We start from the raw sequence: 18207 nt of genomic DNA, 5'->3' as shown, positions 1-18207 counted from the left end.
TATTTGAACTGTCGGTGTGGACATTCACATGATGAGGTTTTTCTGTTGTTAGACTGAAACAATTTACAATCAAACTGATTCTCTATTTTGTCATGCGTGCTCAACTGCAGATGATCTACCAAAAGGTATGTTAGCATGATTGGCAGGGTGCATGTCAATGCAGTGAGGTTTATTGCAGGGCAGCATGAAGTTTCTGCTTGTGTTGGCTTGCCTGGGCAAAATACGCACTAGAAAGTTTATCAATGCAAAATTTAAACATTTCTTCACATTTCTTTCATCGTGTGTTTGTTTGCACGGCAGAAAAACACTCAGTTGGCTTCAGCCAGTCCAGTCTGATCCATTTGGTGGGCCCATCTGACTGCACACTACACAACTATGTTCATGGAGGTGAGTTTAACCATTTCTTTTTCTTTACTTTTTGATTATCTGTTGAACAGCTAAACTTGTGTCTCAATGCCAGAAAGTAATGGAATCAACTGCCTATAACATGACAGCTGAGAAAAAGTGGGAAACTTCAACAGACTTATGTGAGGCTCAACAATTGACCCAGCAATATGATCAATTGTGATTTCCAAATGCAAAAGCTGTTTTTGAGGCAGAAGGTTAAATCTGTGACACAATAACATTATAATGAAGTACTGTACTGCTGCAGAGATGCAAATCTTGAACTCCAAATGTAAGAAAACACAAGTGTTTGGTGGTACAGAGTCCAAGAATCATATCACAATCATAATCTGCCAAAATATTCACATGGATTTTTTTTTTACCTTGTTGCAGCCCTAGCACAAAGCATATTGATATTAGCAATGGATAAAATGACTACCTGGATTAGGAGACAGGTTATTATACAGAAGTGACACCCAAACAAAGAAATCACAACCAGCTCTCTGCAGATCTAAGAAGCTTTTATCCCTTTTTTAGCTTATTGTTTTGGTTCTTCCACAGAACACTATGTGGTTGAGTCTTAAAGCTCTCACCACCTCTGTGTAAACACTGTCACAGCCGATACCAAATCAGACAAGCTGAGCGTGCACTTCCTGCCCAGTGTGAAAAAAATGAGAGCTGAGATAAAACAGTGACGTATCAAGAAAGTCATTTATCAAGCAGCTCAAATTAGCGTTTTGTTTGTTTGTGTGTGCCTGCTGGATGTGAAATTTCGTTACCAAGAGGTTGCAAGCGTGTGGCATTTTTCTGCCTCCTGGCGATTAATAATAACTCGCCTTCCTCCGGTAACGAAAGTTCAAAAGCATCAAGGAGAGGTTGATGTTTTTTACCTAAAATATTATCTAAATTGCAGCGACCAGTGCATTAAACCCTATTTGCTAACAGAAGAGGATGCAATTCCTCGTCTGAGTAATCTGATCAGTGTGTCCTTTGTATTGTAGAGAACTCTATTCAGACTCACCAACCTTTGTACTCTCTGTCAGCATGGAGAAAAGGATACAGGCTTTCAATGTGAATTGTACTGTATATATTTGTCTATGCCAGGAACATACAGTACATCTCTCATAATGGCTATATGTATATGTGTGTTCACTACTCACCGTAGAGGCTGATGTTGCTTTAATCTCCAGAAAATGTAAATACTTGTGTTACACACCCACATGTGTAACTCACAGGGAGACATGCCAAATAACAAATGTCCAATTCAGCGACTTCAGTTAAGTACAGAGTAGTGAACATTAATTTATATCGTACTTTTACAGATTACAGCTTAATGCAAGTTTGGCTGCTTTATTTAGTTTAATTCAAAATTCAGATATACAACCACACTGTGAGCATGCTGACAAGCATCAGAGACCAGTGTCTCCAGTCTCCACTATCCGTCTGATTTCTTTGTCATTCTCACACACGTGAAACAAAGGGAGCTCATGAGCAGCATCAGCCTGATTTCGTATTCAAGGCAGGGACAGTCGTGACCATCCACAGCCTTGCACAGTATGACAATCCTGTAGGGGAGAGGATAAAACAGAGACCCCTGCAGCAGAGAACATATAGAAAGGAGTTAAAAGGCACAGAGAGCTTGATGGAGGGATGAGAGAAGAGGAAGAAGAACTAATCAAAGCGTGGAAAGAGGTGCGAGGAACAAAGAAACATCTGTAACCAGTGATCAAACATTTCACTCTTGCATATACAGATACAGCGCACATTCACATGTGTTTACAGTATCGTCATTATTCCATCTACTCCATCTTCAGCAGTTTGCTTATAAATGGCAGACAAGGTTTTTTTTCCAAGTTTCATAGCCTTTGGCATCATCCTCCAGACTGTACTCTGGTACAGCGTGTCCTGTGGCAGCTCTGCCGAGGCACAGAAGAAGAAATACTACTTATTGTAATCTAAAGTGAAACATCCTTGCGAGAGAATTTTATGACTTTTTGTTCTTCTGTTCTCCTAGGTGAATGGATGAATGTAAGAGTAAAGAAAATGTGTGGGAGTGGTTACTTTGTGTTATAGCGAATGATTGTTCTGTATTGGTATGTGTGTGTGCACTGTTGTTGTAGTTGTCTGTTACTTGCATTGACAGCCCTCTTTTGCTGTTATGAGCTGTAATGGTGAAGAACAGAATCACAGGTATGAACCAGGAAATAGATGTGTAGAACAATAAAAGGGAAATGGAAAGTGTTTGCCGCAGGAAATTTATGGTGCTGATGCCGTTTCCTGCTCTGCGCTCCGCTGACAAGCTAGACGACTCAGAGGCTTCAATTGTCCCTCTATGACTCATCCTCTGATCTCGTTAAAATATATTACAGAGCCTATCCAATCATCTTTTCTAGAATAATTGTTATTGATGAATTGCACAAACAAACACCCTGCGCCAGTGTTCATCAACATTGTATTGAGGGGGCCTGGGAAAGGAATGAAACTTTGTTGGTGTAAAGTGACGTACTAGATCATGTCACACTGGATTTACGACAAAAAGAGTCAACACTAGAAAATATATCACCATCACAGAGGTCTTAGAAAATGCTGACGCATATCTGCACCAGAGAGTAACATTTGATAATCTTAAGATAGAAAAAACTTTGTACTATTTGGATGTTGCTTTCAGAAAAGCCATTTGGACGCTCCTTGCCAGGACATATCATCAAAAGCCTTTTGACTGATCTGTGTGTCTGAATCATTATTTTTGTCTGCTATTTTCGGGATTCGAGCCAGTTACCCAAAAAAAGGTTTCAAAGTACTTAAGAAGAAATGACAGATTGCACAACGCAGCAAACTAAGATTAAAAGCGAGATAAACTATTCATTTAATGGGTGTATATCCTGATTTGATGGTTAAGCCACCCGTAACCAAAGACCTGGTTATCTTGATGTCCCAAACAACATAAAAAGGCAGACCCTCAGTGAAAACCTTCCTGGCTGCATCTGTAACAAATCTGACATTTTATCAGCACGGAACAGATGCTTTTTTTTTTCTTTTTTTTTTTTTATCAGTTGAGGTATATTGTTTCTGGCAGGATATTCCTGCCTCATACTGCCATTTCTATTGAGGTCAGCTATGTAAAGAGGCCATCAGAGAGACACCAGATAGTGAGGAAGAGAAACAGAGGAGAGATGTTGACTGAGGAAGAGAGGCAATGAGAAGGAGTCAGGACAGGACGCCGGGATGGCAGGGAGGAGGAGGAGGAGGAGGGAGGGAGCAGGGCGGGACAGATAAGTGTTGCACGTGTCGTGGTTGCCTTTTTAATTTGGCGAGCTCGCTGAGATTGTCAAATGTGGAACAAGCATGCAGGTCATTTAGAATGCACACACACACACACTCACACACTCACCGCTGCTGCTGCTGCTCTCTCGCGCTCTCTCTCTTTACATGCCATTGCTCATTAGGCAATGTTCCCTGTTGTTCGCTGCGGCTGCTTTCACTACACTTATTTTGTTTACATAACCGAGTCAGGTCAGGCAGCCAGGGTGCTCGCTCTCTCTCACTGTGTCTTACTCTGTCTCTCACTCCCCTCTTCTCTCTATACTTTTGTCGTAGAAAAGAATAACTGACTTCTGCATGACAATGACAGACTATTCACTTACAGTACGTCTCCTTCTTTTGTGGTGTGGAAAAGTGGCCTACTTAGCCGGAGCCTAAGGAGGCGTGAGGCAAATGCACAAACACATGAACATTCAGGAACACACATGCATTCGTGTTCATATTGTGAGCAGACCCCGTGGATTCATACAGTATGCACCTTGCAAACAGTTCTCCCATATTTTCTCTGTAGAACATCATCTCTTTAGATCTTATTAATATTCCATTGACGTGTCCTGGCTGACTGACTGGCAGCAGATGGTAATAGCAGACAGAGAATGTGACACCACATCCATCCAGCCAGAGATTTGACAATTATGTCACTGACACTAATGCGGGCTAATACTATTCATTATCCACAAAATACCATCTATTCGGTCAGGACGGATGGGGCAATGATACAGGATCACACGCTGTTCTGTGAGCAACATATTCCTCACTAAGATTTGAAAACATATTTCAACATGTTTTCTTACTTACCTCTCGTGGTGTTAAGCCATGGAGAAACTTTGCAATGGTTCTAAGATATCTGTCTAAAGCATGATCAGCTGTTATTAAATGTCATTTTTCAATGGCTTGAGCAGCACAATCAATTCCTTTCATCCCCATATCCTAACCTCATAAACTAATCGAAAGTATATACAGGATGACATACCACCAGGTTAAATGGATCACATTCGTGGAGTCCACATTGATCAGTTCATTAAACATGCATGTGCAGCTTGGCTGTAAAGACAGCTATCCAGCACATTGTGTTGGAAACAGTTTCTGACAAATGTTTCCGGCGCCACATGTTGTCGGGTCAAGGCCTGCGGCTGCAGTCTCCAACTTACAGAACATAAGCCTGGAAATGTTCCAAATGCTGGAATAGATCAGAGGATCAGGAGCTATGACTCGATTCCTTTTAACTTATCAATCTTCCATATCTTTGTTGGTTGTTCTTTACCTTTCAGCCGACCCAGTTCTCCTCATTATCTCAAGCTCTCTCTTCCTTCTCTCCCAGCTTGCTCTCCTCCTTCCTCCATGTTCTGAGGAAGTATACCACCTGTTTCCATGGAAACAGCTGTTGATTGCCACAGGTGGACACAACTGTAGTCTGATTAAAACAAATACGCCAAAAATGACAAAAATAAAAGACCAGTAGAGACACTTCATTAGATGTTTGTATGTGCTGAAGATCGGATACATTTTTTCATCTAATTAATCATTGGACTATGGTTGTGAATGTGTCAGTAAAGTGAAATTCTTGCATGTATCTACTATATGTGTGTGTGTGTGTGTGTGTGTGTGTGTGTGTGTGTGTGTGAGTGTGTGTGTGAGCGCGCGTGCAGAAGGGAGAGAGAGGGTCAGGACATGCATAAATTTAGTGCAGGATGTTTGTGTGTCCGATAGAGTTCAGCCAGAGATTGCCTGAGTGCAGGAACACATCCATCACTGTGGCTCTATATTATCTGTCTTCTGCTCTGATCTATGCTCAGTGGGTATATAAACATGTCACTGCCTGAGACAGAGGAATTCAGAGAGACAGGGATATGTCCACTGGAGCTTGCGTGATCGACCTTTGTGAGCAGTGTGCGTATGTGTGTGTGGGTTGCTTCTTCTACCTCTACCTTTAGCCTTCTCTCCTCCAAAACTAACATCGATTCAGAAATAAAATACGGAATCTGCTGCAGTGGTAGAGCCTTCCTTAGACTCAGGAGAAGAATCTATGAATGTCAGGATTTCCAGGTGAAAACCAGGCTCGTTGTAGATTAAATGATTGAGAACTTCAGTAATTCCAAAGGGAGTTAAAGGAGAACTTCGGTCGATTTAAACATGCAGCTTCATTGCTCAAGCTACCCTTGACTTGCCAGTACCGAAGACGCGAAAACATTTGGTCCAGCCATTACAGAGCTCCGTGAACGGAGATTTAGCATTGAACGCTAACAGCATGGGATCAGAACTTTACACTGTGTTTTAAGCGTCTTAACATGCTCCACATCTCACACCAAAAGTTATGCAACATCAGCAGACACCTTAGCACACAGCACTGTAGCGTGTATGACTCAAACTGAATAAAAAAGTAGTTAAAACAGTGTGTTTGTGCAAGGAGCTACTTACCTGTTTGTTGACATCGGTGTCTTCCGGTAGCTAGACCAAACTAGTCAATCCGTCGAGCGTGCACTTACTCCCTCACTGGCAGAGACGGAAACGTAATCCAGCATTTTCGTGTTTATGTTCATAATGTGCATGTCCATGTTACAGCCTGTCATGAGCCATGAGCCTTACAATAGCCTGTTAAGCCTGTTAAGTGCACACTCGGTGGATAAGCTAGTTTGGTCTAGCTACCGGAACACACGGATGTCAACAAACAGGTAAGTAGCTGCTTGCACAAACACACTGTTTTAACTACTTTTTTATTCATTTTGAGTCATACACGCTACAGTGCTGTGTTATAAGGTGTCTGCTGATGTTGCATAACTTTTGGTGTGAGATGTGGAGCATGTTAAGACGCTTAAAACACAGTCTAAAGTTCTGACCCCATGCTGTTAGGTTCAATGCTACATCTCCGTTCACGGAGCTCTGTAATGGCTGGACCAAATTTGTTCGCGTCTTCGGTACTGGCAAGTCAAGGGTAGCTTGAGCAATGAAGCTGCATGTTTAAATCGACCGAAGTTCTCCTTTAAGGCAGCAGAACCACACATCGAAATCACAAAACAAATATTTACCTAAAGAGGGTAAGAGAAAATAAATCATTATCATGAATAATTAAGATACTAACTAGAAAATGAACCACAAGTAAAATTAGAACCCATATTCTAAAAGTACGACCTGGTAATACTCGGTACATGATGAGTGCATTGTTTTGGCATAATATCATACAGGCCGGGATGACCTCAGATCTTGAAACGTACCAATTACATATCTGAAAACTCCCTCGCTTCCACTGGGATGACAGACAAGGGAAACAAGAGCCACCACAATCATTAAAACGGGAGGAAACTTCTTCTAAAACCAGGTTTTAACTATATAGAAGTGCTTATATATCTATCTGCATAAATGTTAACATTAAATTAACGTAGGAGAGTCCAGTCTGCAGGGTGGTAAAGCTGTTTCTGTTATATGCAAGCGAAATCACTGATGGAACGTGGAGACACAAACACAGCAGAGCACAGAGCAACCTCACCATGCTCAGAGCAGTCATAACTTGAGTGAGGAGCTTGTTTATTTGTGCTAAATGCTGACCCAGAATCGATGCAAAAGAGAAAAAGGCACCAACTTTAATGACCTGCACCAAATTGGTTCAACTCAAAGAAAAGTGGAACAAAGCCTGAGAGTGTGTGTGTGTGTGTGTGTGTTTGTGTGCGGTATTCAACCCAGATACGGAGAAACAGACATACTGTAAAATATATAAGTTCAGTTGCGACAACACGCTGTCAGTTTGTCTAGTCTTGTCCATCACTGTGAGGCACTGTGTGTTTCCCCTCATTTATAGTCAGTTTTCCAGGAAGTTGCATTTCTGGTAAATGCAAAAATGACCATCGGCAATTGGTTCACACTAATCCTCCATTGTTTGTGAATGGGAAACCAGTCGCTCTGACTGAATGATTAAGAGCTGAAAGAACTGTGTAATGGGCTATCAAGTTATCCGTTACAACTCATGAAACATGCAGAGGAGGTGATTTTACAGCCTTGAAAGGTCACTGAAGCTCTTTCCATCAGGCTGTGCCTCAACAACTTCCACCCATCACAGGCAACCTGTATCATTCCCCAAGCCTAGATAAATTGTTGAAGTCTCCACCCAGAGCCAGAAAACTGCACTTTGATCAGGTGACAATGAGACATATACTATAACACCACCAGGGCCTGAATAAAAGCTGGTATAAAGGAGAAAAAGTGGAAAAGTCAGCAGAGACTAGAGAGGGACCGCAAACTCAACAACGCTAAAGACATGTGGCAAGTGATCCAGAGGCAACTATGCCGGTTGAGCTAAACACATTTTATGCTCACTTTGATCTCCTCAACAAAGACTCAGCTGTAATGTCTACTCTGCCTCCAGTAGACCGGCCACTGTTAGTAGTCAGAGCAGAATGAATATGAGTTAAGCTGCTGGGCCTGACAACATCCCTGGCCCTGTACTAAAAACACGTGCCAATCAGCTAGCTGATGTTGATATTGACATTTTTAAGAGGTAATTTTCATTGGAAAGTGTTACCTCCTGCCTCTAACAGGCACCTCGTCTTAGTGAAACTCAACACTGGAGCCCCCCAGGGTTGTGTGCCCAGCTCCATGCTGTTTTCAAACAACAGTGAGAATTAATATCTTGAGGAAATCAACAATCTTGCACGGTGGTGCACAGAGAGCAATCTAATGCTCAACATCAACCAAACCAAGAAGCTGATCTCCATCCTGGCAAAGAAAGCTCAGAGGACACGCGAGAAGATTCTTAAAAAGATGAAGGGGCCTTTACCTTCTACCATTTATATCTAGCTAACAATAATATGGAGCAGACGTTTCAGTGTTGTAATGAGCATCACCCAGTTCAGAACAGAACAGAAATCAACCATGAAAATTACTATTACAAAGAACAAGTTCTACATTTAGACGAGAAATCGGCGGGAGTCCATGACCTTTACCATCACAGCCAGAGGTGCATTTCATCTAAAAGCCCTTTATCTGACAGATTTTCCATTACAGGAGTCGTATCTCAGTGATTTTCCTGGGTCTGTGGCTTGCATGGAGGTTACACTTTATCAGTTTAACCACAACAGTGCTTGCTTGCAATTTGCAGAACTGAAGGCCACACACTAATTAGTTAAAGAGTCTAGTAAAGCACACCACAGCTGTAATGGTAAAATATATAAAAAAAAATATGCAGCTTATAGGACCTTCTAGGAGGATGTGGGTGGATGGCTGCGTGGCAGTAATGTTAACAGGAGCTGTTTCTATAGTAACAGCTCATTAGGAGGCAGTTTGAGCCATTTGATACTGTCCATGATTAAAGCTCTTGTTGGGGAGAGGATGAGAAGAACAGAAAAAGATAGGGAATTGTCAGTGGTGTATAAAGGTGGGCGGAGGGCATGAACAGGGAAGAAATAGAGCCCAACGATGGAAGGGGTAAGTTCAGGAAGTGATGAGAGGCAGAGGTCATGCACGCTTTGCTGTCGATATCTGTCGGTCTCACACTCTCTCCTCCTTACATCAGAGGGTGCTTTGCACAGTGTGCTGTGTCTGAGCTGGTTCTAATCAAAAGAGCTTGAAGTTAGGAGACAGAGTTGATGGGCGACAAGAGCTGCCCGGGAGACTCCCTTCATGCCTGTTGCCGATGGACGGCATTGTACGCAAAGATTTGGGGAAATCGTCAGAAGGAATCTAATCACAGAGGTATTCTGCCCCGTGGCCAACTGGGCTGCACTAGGGACTTGGTTACTAATTGCCCTTTTTTCCCCATTTGGAGTGAGCTGTCTTTCCTCTTCATACACACCAACTCCAACCCCCATCTCCCCCTGCCTTTTGAGTTCCCGCCCTAAAGCAAAGCAAGAGTCATAGTGTGCCATGTCACCCTGTGAATGTGTAATGCCAGGCCCAGGGCTGGCTTGGCCTTGCTTGTCCTCATTTGCAGTCTCACATTGAGCCTCACTTCAACCTTTTACATCGACTGTACAAGGAGAGGGTTTTTCTTTTTGCAGGAGTTGCATTAACAGTTCCAATGATGGTAGTAATTAATAAAGACAAGCATCTTTTGTACTCAAGGACAGCGTAGTTGTCCTCTTGATTTGACTCGACATTTTTATTCTAGTGCACCAGAACAACTAAATAGCCAACACAATCTTATAATTCGCTTGTGGAATGAACCAGAGCCAGTGCTCCCTTTGGAGCTCGAGTGAGATAAAATGCTATGTGTCCACAAGATGAATTATAGTGGATGAAACGTTTCAGAGAGCCTTTGCTGAAAATGGCTTTTAGGAACGATAGGAACATTGAGACTGAACCCTACTGTAACATGTGCAAAATGAAAACACTGAGCTTAGCGGGTATGAAATGCTGCAGAGGTGGGTGACAGTTCCCAGTGATTTTGTAACTTTGAGTGAACCCTTTTATGTTACATGTAGACTTTATTCATTATTAATCTATGAAATATTGATTAGGGGAGTTTAAAGTTAAGGCAACAGAAAGTAGAGCTGCCTGAAGATTTTCATACTGTTTTAATAAAGGGGAGTATTGCACTTAAAATCTCAACAGGAGGATGTGGATCACATCCGAAATGTGTCCTTCTTTTCCCCTCAACAGCTTAATGGAATGTTGCTCTTCCTCTCTGAAATGAAGAGACATTAGCATTAACGTCTACGGCCGCTGTGCTGCTGCTGAGGAATGCTAATTAACCATTTTGGGGTTTTGCTTGAGCTTTCTCCTACAATGTGACAAGTGTGTGGTGAGTAAAAAAAAGCAACAAAAATTCCAGCAATTTAAATAATGAAGACTTTTATCAGTTAGTGTTTATAATTGCCTCCCAGCTCTACTATCAAAACTAACTCAAGCAAGACAACAGTGTTTTCACACATTGAAACTCGCAGCTTTTTACTACTGATAGCTATTCTTAGGCTTTGCAAAGTCTCTCAGGGAGTGTGGTAAAGTAAAGAACATGAGGAAACTTGGGTAATTATCCCCCCCACACCCACCAGCCTTGTTTTTTTCAAGGCATCTGAAGAGCTACTAACACTGGGGAGCAAGGGAACCAGACCACGGGAACCCACTCTCACTGCTCCACTGAGTCTTAGAATCCCTCAGAAACACAAGGTCCACAAATAACAAATTGCTCTATGCAAGTTACAAAGTTCAAGTCATGTCATTGAATTATATTCCTGACTGTTCCAGTCCAGCCATTTACTTCATACCACAGCATGCTGAGTGGGGCTTTCTCTCCATTCTTTATGAGTTCTTTATTTACCACGGAATTACTTTAAGATCATTTAATTCTGATAAAAGTCCGCATTCCATTACAGAGAAAGAGAAAACTAAATGTAATCTAATTCTTAAAATGAAATATTTGAAAATGGAAGATGAAATCTCTCAAAATGGTCACTTTGTTTCAACGATTATTGTGGTCAGAGCTTATTAGCTGATTCATCAGATCTGCTGTTTTGTAGCTTTGCCGGGATAAAGACAGTAACCAATATTTGTGTGGAAAACGACACAACAGTGTTGTATTGTATTGTTTATTGCAGCTTATCTGGCTCAGTTAGATCATCTTATTGAATTCTACTCATAGATTTAATTCGCGATCATTCTTGTATTGTAAATACGACTTTATTGTACTATACTGGATCTTACTAAGCCAATCCAGCAGACTTTTAAAATGCTTATAATATGGAAGTTGCAGCAAACGTTGCTTAAGGTCAAGACACGTTCGTGACATGGAATAATGTTCATGGTTTGTGGGTCCTTGGGGACGCAGTTTCCCACAGTTTGAGGGAAGGTACTGGACCATGTTAGTCCTTGAGATTCAGCAGCAGCAATAGGAAGCCAGACTTTAATATTAAGGAGTGCAAAACCGTCCGACTGTATGATGGAATTCTTCCTTCAGTCGACATTTACTTTTAGACCTATAACCCTACAGCATATTAATATTGATGCTCTAGACTAGCTGATGGTCTTGAGATCTACTTTCTTCCTCTATAAAGCTTCAAAAAATGATTTTTTTAAACACAAACTGTACAAAAAGTTGAAGTGAATGACTATAATAATGATAATTATTATGCTTTATATTGATTATTACACAAACAGCAGCTATGGAGCAACATTAGCATTAATGTGGAGTCATGTTTCTGTCCATCAGGCAAATCTAAGTCCAATAATCACTCTCTTTTAGCTCTGTTTTGGTCTCCACCATCACCTGAGAGAAAGATGTGACTCCGAAACACTAAATGCTGCACTGTCTTCACCAGCTAGTTGGGTGTTGGGTTTTAGAGATTTTTCTCTGAAGCTGCGTGCTTCTGCTTAAAACAGTGCTGATGAGAGACGTGAGATTCGACCAAAACAGCAAAATTGCAGACCTGAAAACCAAAACAATTAGCTAAAAGCTGTTGTAAAGTTCCTTGAGTTCAGCATAACTGCGGAGCTGGTTGATAATTCTCTGTGGGTTCATCACCATGAGCAACCTCTTACATGCACATCCTTTGTTGATTTAAAAATATTCAATTCAATTCAATTCAATTCAATTCAATTCGATTCAATCTTTATTAGGGACACATCTCATGAGAGGTCCATAGCACAATGAAAATAAAATAAAATAGAATAAAATACATATACGCACATACATGTACATACATATTCCCCCCCCCTGCACACACGCGCGCACACACACACACACACACACACACACACACACACATCATATATTTAAATAGAGGCTTGAACGCCAGTGGTTCCACATTCTAGACGAGAACCTGGTAGAGCTCAGTTCAGAGCTGATTAAGGCTAAAATAATAACATTTTCAGAGTCAGACACCCTACACATATATCTATATATAAGATTCTTTATTACAGCAGAGCAAGAGGGTACACCAACATTAGCAAACATTTGGCTAGCACTGCAGCTTTTATTGATTATAGGTGCCGTAAGTGTAACTTACCCTATCGCAATTCTCTTAAAGTGATTTAAAGATGAGTTTTTAATCATCAGCAGTGAGTTGTGAGGACATTTAAGGCGGGGGCTGCTTTAACAAATCAAGGTAGTATGTCATACACTCAGTTTAGCATAATTCAACGTTTATGTTCAATTTCATCATCCTGTCAGGTCATGATCCAACTCCATTAACTAGTGCATGCTCAGACACGACCACTCCAGGCTTTGACTAGCAGCAGCCTGCTGTGCTGGAACCCAGGGGAAATTTTCAATCTTAGGTGAGATCCCATCAATTTTCACAACATAGCGGAGATGGGAAAAGATAAGCAATATGGGTCTTGGAAAATGTCTCACAACAGGCTTAAGGCAGGAAGTGATATATGTCCTTGCCCACACACACTCTAAGCCTGACATGCTGTTGTCATCTTCTTGAACACGGATCACATGATCAGCCTTAATCAGAGAGCGTTTTTGATCGGTGTACCTCTCCTGTCAACGCGGTTTTGGTTTGAGTTAAAGGTGATGGAGCCTTTCATGTGATGGAGAAAAAGATCTGTCACTTTCACACTGCCCGGCCTGAGTTTAACCAAAAAATCACACATCAAAGCCAGAGCTCGATTCAATTTCTCCAGCATCAAGATATTTTCTATTTTGATACATTCTGTTGGAAAATTCTGTTGAGTCTTCTTTCACCTCTGAGAAAGGTTCAGCTCTGACAGAAAAATAAGTTTACTTCTCCAAACTGAACCCGTGCGCGTATCAATATAATCAGCTAAATGAAATGCAAGTGATGCACCGGCCATTTGGGATAAATGATGTCAGAGTAATGGCATGTTTAATATTTAATCTACTCAGCGGGCCCACTTTTACAGTGAATTCTGCGTTGGGGAGCAAGCAGCACATTCTGTTTGTACTCCCACACATTTGGCTGTCATAAATAGAGCCACACAGTGCAGATGGTAGGGGCCTTTGGGAGCCAAACCAACCATCAGCGAGCAGACTTATTGATTTTCTGTTGCAGGAGAGATACAAAAAGCTGCTCAGAGGGAGTGATTTGGGCAACTGGAGTGTCTAGTGAAGGTTTGAATATCTTTAAATGAGCATACTAGCTAACCCTTTCTCCTACATGAAACACAGATGCCACCCTCGTCCTCGCTTCTCTCATCTTAAACCCACCCACTCCATACAAGATGTCCCACTTTCTGCAAGAAACCCAAAAACAACTGTTTCTGTCACACACGAGGAAAGCTGTAAAGGCTGTGTGTGTGGCACACAGAGACCAATGCTGGTGTGGATATGTGAATCCCTCTGCGTCGACTCTGTGAGCTCTCCAGCTTTATAAATTATAGGCTTTAATCGTGACTGTAATCTATAGCATTGATTTCCTGTTAAAAGTGTTGGCGAAGTGTGATGTAAACCTCGTGATGATGGATTATTTGATGTGCTCACACATTTTAAAAGTGTTGCTTCATCCAAAATGTATCTATAATTATCAAATACTCACCTTCGTTAGGGTTGAAAGGTGGTGGATTAGTGTTTGTAGTTTAAAATCTCAAACAAAATGACTTCATTTTACTGAATGGATTCATATTATGAAGTTTGATGGCTAAGTACAAATTATTTACCACAATAACAACCATGATATCTAGAGCACACAGTCATAAATAAAGCTTTTAATAACAAATAAGCATGTCTTCTTCAGATAAAGGCACTGTGCTCCAGATCTCATCAGTTGAGGATCTTTCTCAGGCTTCTCCTGCAGCATTATGATTCTGTTTTGTCTAAAAGTTTATTGTGTTCAATGTACCTTGTTTGTCACAAATAAGGCTAAACATATTGGTCACGCACAACAAACACAAGCAACTAGCTCCGACAGTCTGTCAGAAAGTAGAGCTGCATTAAATTATGAGCCAACTATTTTGATAATTGATTTGAGTATTTTTTTTTTTTTTACAGAAATTCTCTGCTTTAATGTGAATATTTTCTGGTTTATTTCCTCTGTGACAGTAAACTGGGTTCTGTGACAAAACAAGACATTTAATGACATCTTCATTGACATTTTTCATCATCCTCTGACATTTTACAGAACCAAGCAACTTATCGATTAATCATCAAAGTACATAATGTCTCCTGTTCAAAAGTCACATACTTTGTATGCACAAAAACATGAACTGCCTCCTTGGACTTTATTGTGCAAGTGTAGCAACTAACACCTCTTCAGTCTCTGCTGCAGAGGACAGTCATTAATCACATGACTGCGAGAGGTCACTTCTAAGGAAAATGTTAATGAGGTCATTTTACACATTAAAACAAATGACTAATGCTGTTGATGTTGTAGTGAAGACTGCAAGCCTTGCTATATGCTGTCAGCTGAAAGTGAGTTAGCTGAAAGTCTGCTGAAATGCTTCTTGCTGTCAGCTGATACCCTAATGAGTCTGAATGAGAAGCTAAAGTTAAGGAAATGGCGAGGAGACTCATTGATAATTTAGCATCAGGTGAATAGTTTTCTAATTGCATTAGGAAACCCATTAACTTTTATTTCAGACAATCTCATCTCGGTGAAAAAGTGTCTGAAACATGACAGAGAAAGCCGCCAACGTAATGACTACATCTACCCAGAAATGCTTGTTTTCATTCAAAGAGAAATGTGAAGATTCACTGGAAATGACAGGTGTGCAGCGCCTGCTTTGTTATAAGAGGTTTGGCACAATTTTAGCTTCAGGTCCTTTGAAACAGCACTTGACAATGCGACCTCATCTCGAAGGCAACTTACTGACTTCTTCTGGAGTTTTTAAATTGCCTTGTTTTATATAATTGATTATTTATTAGGAACAACACACTGTTTGTGTCGCATTAGGCATATTCACCAGATTATGTCAGCTCAATAGTCCTTGACCTGCACTGTATGGTCAGACTTTATAATAATTATAATTTGATAACCGCTAACATACGCATGTTTTATTGATAAGGAGAGAGAAAATTATGAGAAATGATATTGAAATGTTTGTGCTTGTCTCAAACTATGAACTAAGAAGTCTATAAACCAAACACTGGAGTTCATTATGTGACATGTTGTTGATGAACTGGAAGGACTTTTTGTGAAGGTGATACTTTCAAAAGCAGTCTCAGTAATTCCAGCGGCTCTGAAGATGAGCAACACTAGTAGAAATATCTGGTATGATTTGTCTGTGTATCTTACAAAAGTCAAACTGCCTGTGTGTGTGTGTGTGTGTGTTTGGAACAGGTGTGACCATGAAGCTGATGGATGAGGTCGCCGGCATTGTGGCAGCTCGGCACTGCAACACCAACATTGTCACTGCCTCTGTGGATGCCATCAACTTCCATCGCAAGATCATGAAAGGTGAGGATGATGTTATAAAAACGCTCAATATATGTTTATACAGCATCTCTATGAAACATCTACTGCAGCGTTCAGGAGCTGCGTCTTCAACCTTCATGACTGTGCTTCTCTTGTACTTTTGCCCCCAATAATGAACTGCTCTCTCTAAAAACCCAATTACATGATAATGTGGAAAAAACTCACTAGTCTATAAATTGAGCTTCAGGCAGCGCCGTTTTAAATTGGGTGAGCCAGCGTTTACAGTCGTCACACTGTCGCTAATCATGACCAGTTGTGTTTCGTGGGGCTGCTGCTACGTCTGGAAAAACACTTCATTGTTATGACTGAACTATTTTCCATTACCAAGCTTCGTCTCTGAGCCGTTCCCTCGCTCTTAAAGTGATGAAATCATTTATACTGCGTTTTGCCACGACCCATCTCAGTCTGAGTTTTTCAGTGTGGACAAATTCTGAGCTTCTACTTTGAAAGTTCATTGAAGGATCAGCGACACCATTATCCACTTAGCCTTTGCCGTCTTAATGGGGGGAAAAGTGTCCATTCACAGCAGTGATACCTTTTACACTGCTCTCCCATTCTGGAAGGTGAACCCTGGGTTAAAGGTTTTACTGGAAGTGCAGTTTGGACACATCAGCAGTGCTTGTAAGAACAAAGAAAAAGTACACAAATCCAAGAAGGAACAAACGTGTACTCTGACAGATACACACCCACAGACCAACTGGATAAAACAAAAAGAATACTTTACTCTTTTCTTTGTGGATATGTGGTGTAATAGTTATTTAAATATTGCTGACCTTGTTGATGTACTATATGTTGTGCTTCGACCCTCTGTCTCTTGTTGTGTTTTCTCTTTGTGCCTCCCCGTAAACTGGCTGGTACCGGTGAAACTCTTATATAATTATAGTATTTTTGCACTGGACTGTCGTGAGGTTGAAACACTTTTGAAAATAATTAAATATTAAATACTCACGGCGTGACATGTTTTCTGTAAATAAACTGAGCACAGTTTTGCCAGCTGAGCTGTGTCTGTGGTCCCAGCCAAGCATTGAACAGCGCTGATGAGAAAAATTGGACACACTGGACACAATAGAAGTTAACTCTAAGTGGAGTTGAGAATGTAGTGAACGACATAATGTTACTATTGTTAAATATCTCCGGACTGCCACATGCGAGAATCCTATGTTTGCCCACAAGCTAACAGTGGTGCCGTTCAAACTTGGACCTCGTTGTGATCATATCCCTTTTAGAAACTTTGTAATCTAGTCTGGAACTGCAGCGTCTTGTTAGAGACTTGTGAATCAAATCCATAATTATAAATCTGATTGAATGTCTGATATACTGAAGTAGTGCTAATGAGAAAAAAACGTACAACGATCGACTGCATTTTGACCAAAAACTTACTAATTAAAATATTGTCACTAGAGTTTGGATATTTGAGTTTTGCTCATTAGTATTTTTACGGAATTGAAATATTTCAAAAGTGACGGAAAGCAGTCTCCTCAAAGTGCTGTAAAAACAGTGTATTACATTTATGAGTTAGAGTTTTTCTCAGCTCAGAGTCTGTTCTTTCTGTTCACATGCTTAAGATGATGTGATACAGACACCCAGCGCTTCCATCAGATGTTATGATTACTGCAGGATATGATGTTAACAATGGACCAGCTTCATCTTTCCCCATCGTTGAATTATGGAGTGGTAATAACACTTTTACAGCTCAGCTGTAACTGTGCCAGGTCAGCTGTAAGTCTGCTGCGTTCACTGTACATGTACTTTTCACAGGTGACATTGTTCAAAAAGGAGAATTCAAATACTTTTTTTTTTAAAGAGTGAGAAGCTAAGAAGCACATTTTGAATACACCTTTCTTGGAGGTTCAGGACCAGAAAACACAGAACAGTTTGGTTCAGATCCATGTCCACCTCTTTCAGCTGCTTTGAGCTGCTCCAGTTGCTGCCTTCGTCTGTCTTCTGAGTTTAGGTGGTGCTGACATGATTTCCCCTGGCTTCCACTGTGACTTTGGTGTTATGTCACCAGTAGATTTCCCATTTTGCTTAAGGTGGTTGGACAAAAAGCTCAAGAGGTGTGCTTAGGAAAATTACAGTCAATGATTAAAAAAAAAGAAAAAAAAAGAAAACACCCAGAAGGACCTCTGCCGTAGATCTATTTCACAGATCTGTAATCAGCTAAATGTGGATAATATGACAGAAGTAATTACAGTATACC

The 18207-nt window shown here is 40.8% G+C and overlaps 1 protein-coding gene across 4 annotated transcripts in view; it reads left to right on the top strand.

Moving 5' to 3' along the window:
- The window catches only part of acot7 (acyl-CoA thioesterase 7), a 60899-nt gene that overhangs the window by 20678 nt on the left and 22014 nt on the right, over window positions 1–18207 (top strand). For 2 of the 4 annotated variants that reach the window (XM_030424488.1, XM_030424486.1), the window contains exons 6-8: window positions 111–125; window positions 301–387; window positions 15873–15989. In XM_030424488.1, the coding sequence (XP_030280348.1) occupies window positions 111–125; window positions 301–387; window positions 15873–15989 (219 nt within the window). The remainder of the gene's footprint in view (window positions 1–110; window positions 126–300; window positions 388–15872; window positions 15990–18207) is intronic. The other 2 variants (XM_030424489.1, XM_030424487.1) reach the window with 1 other exon arrangement.

Source organism: Sparus aurata, chromosome 7 (assembly GCF_900880675.1).
Source record: "Sparus aurata chromosome 7, fSpaAur1.1, whole genome shotgun sequence".
NCBI lineage: Eukaryota > Metazoa > Chordata > Actinopteri > Spariformes > Sparidae > Sparus > Sparus aurata.
This window is presented reverse-complemented; position numbering and strand designations above follow the sequence as displayed.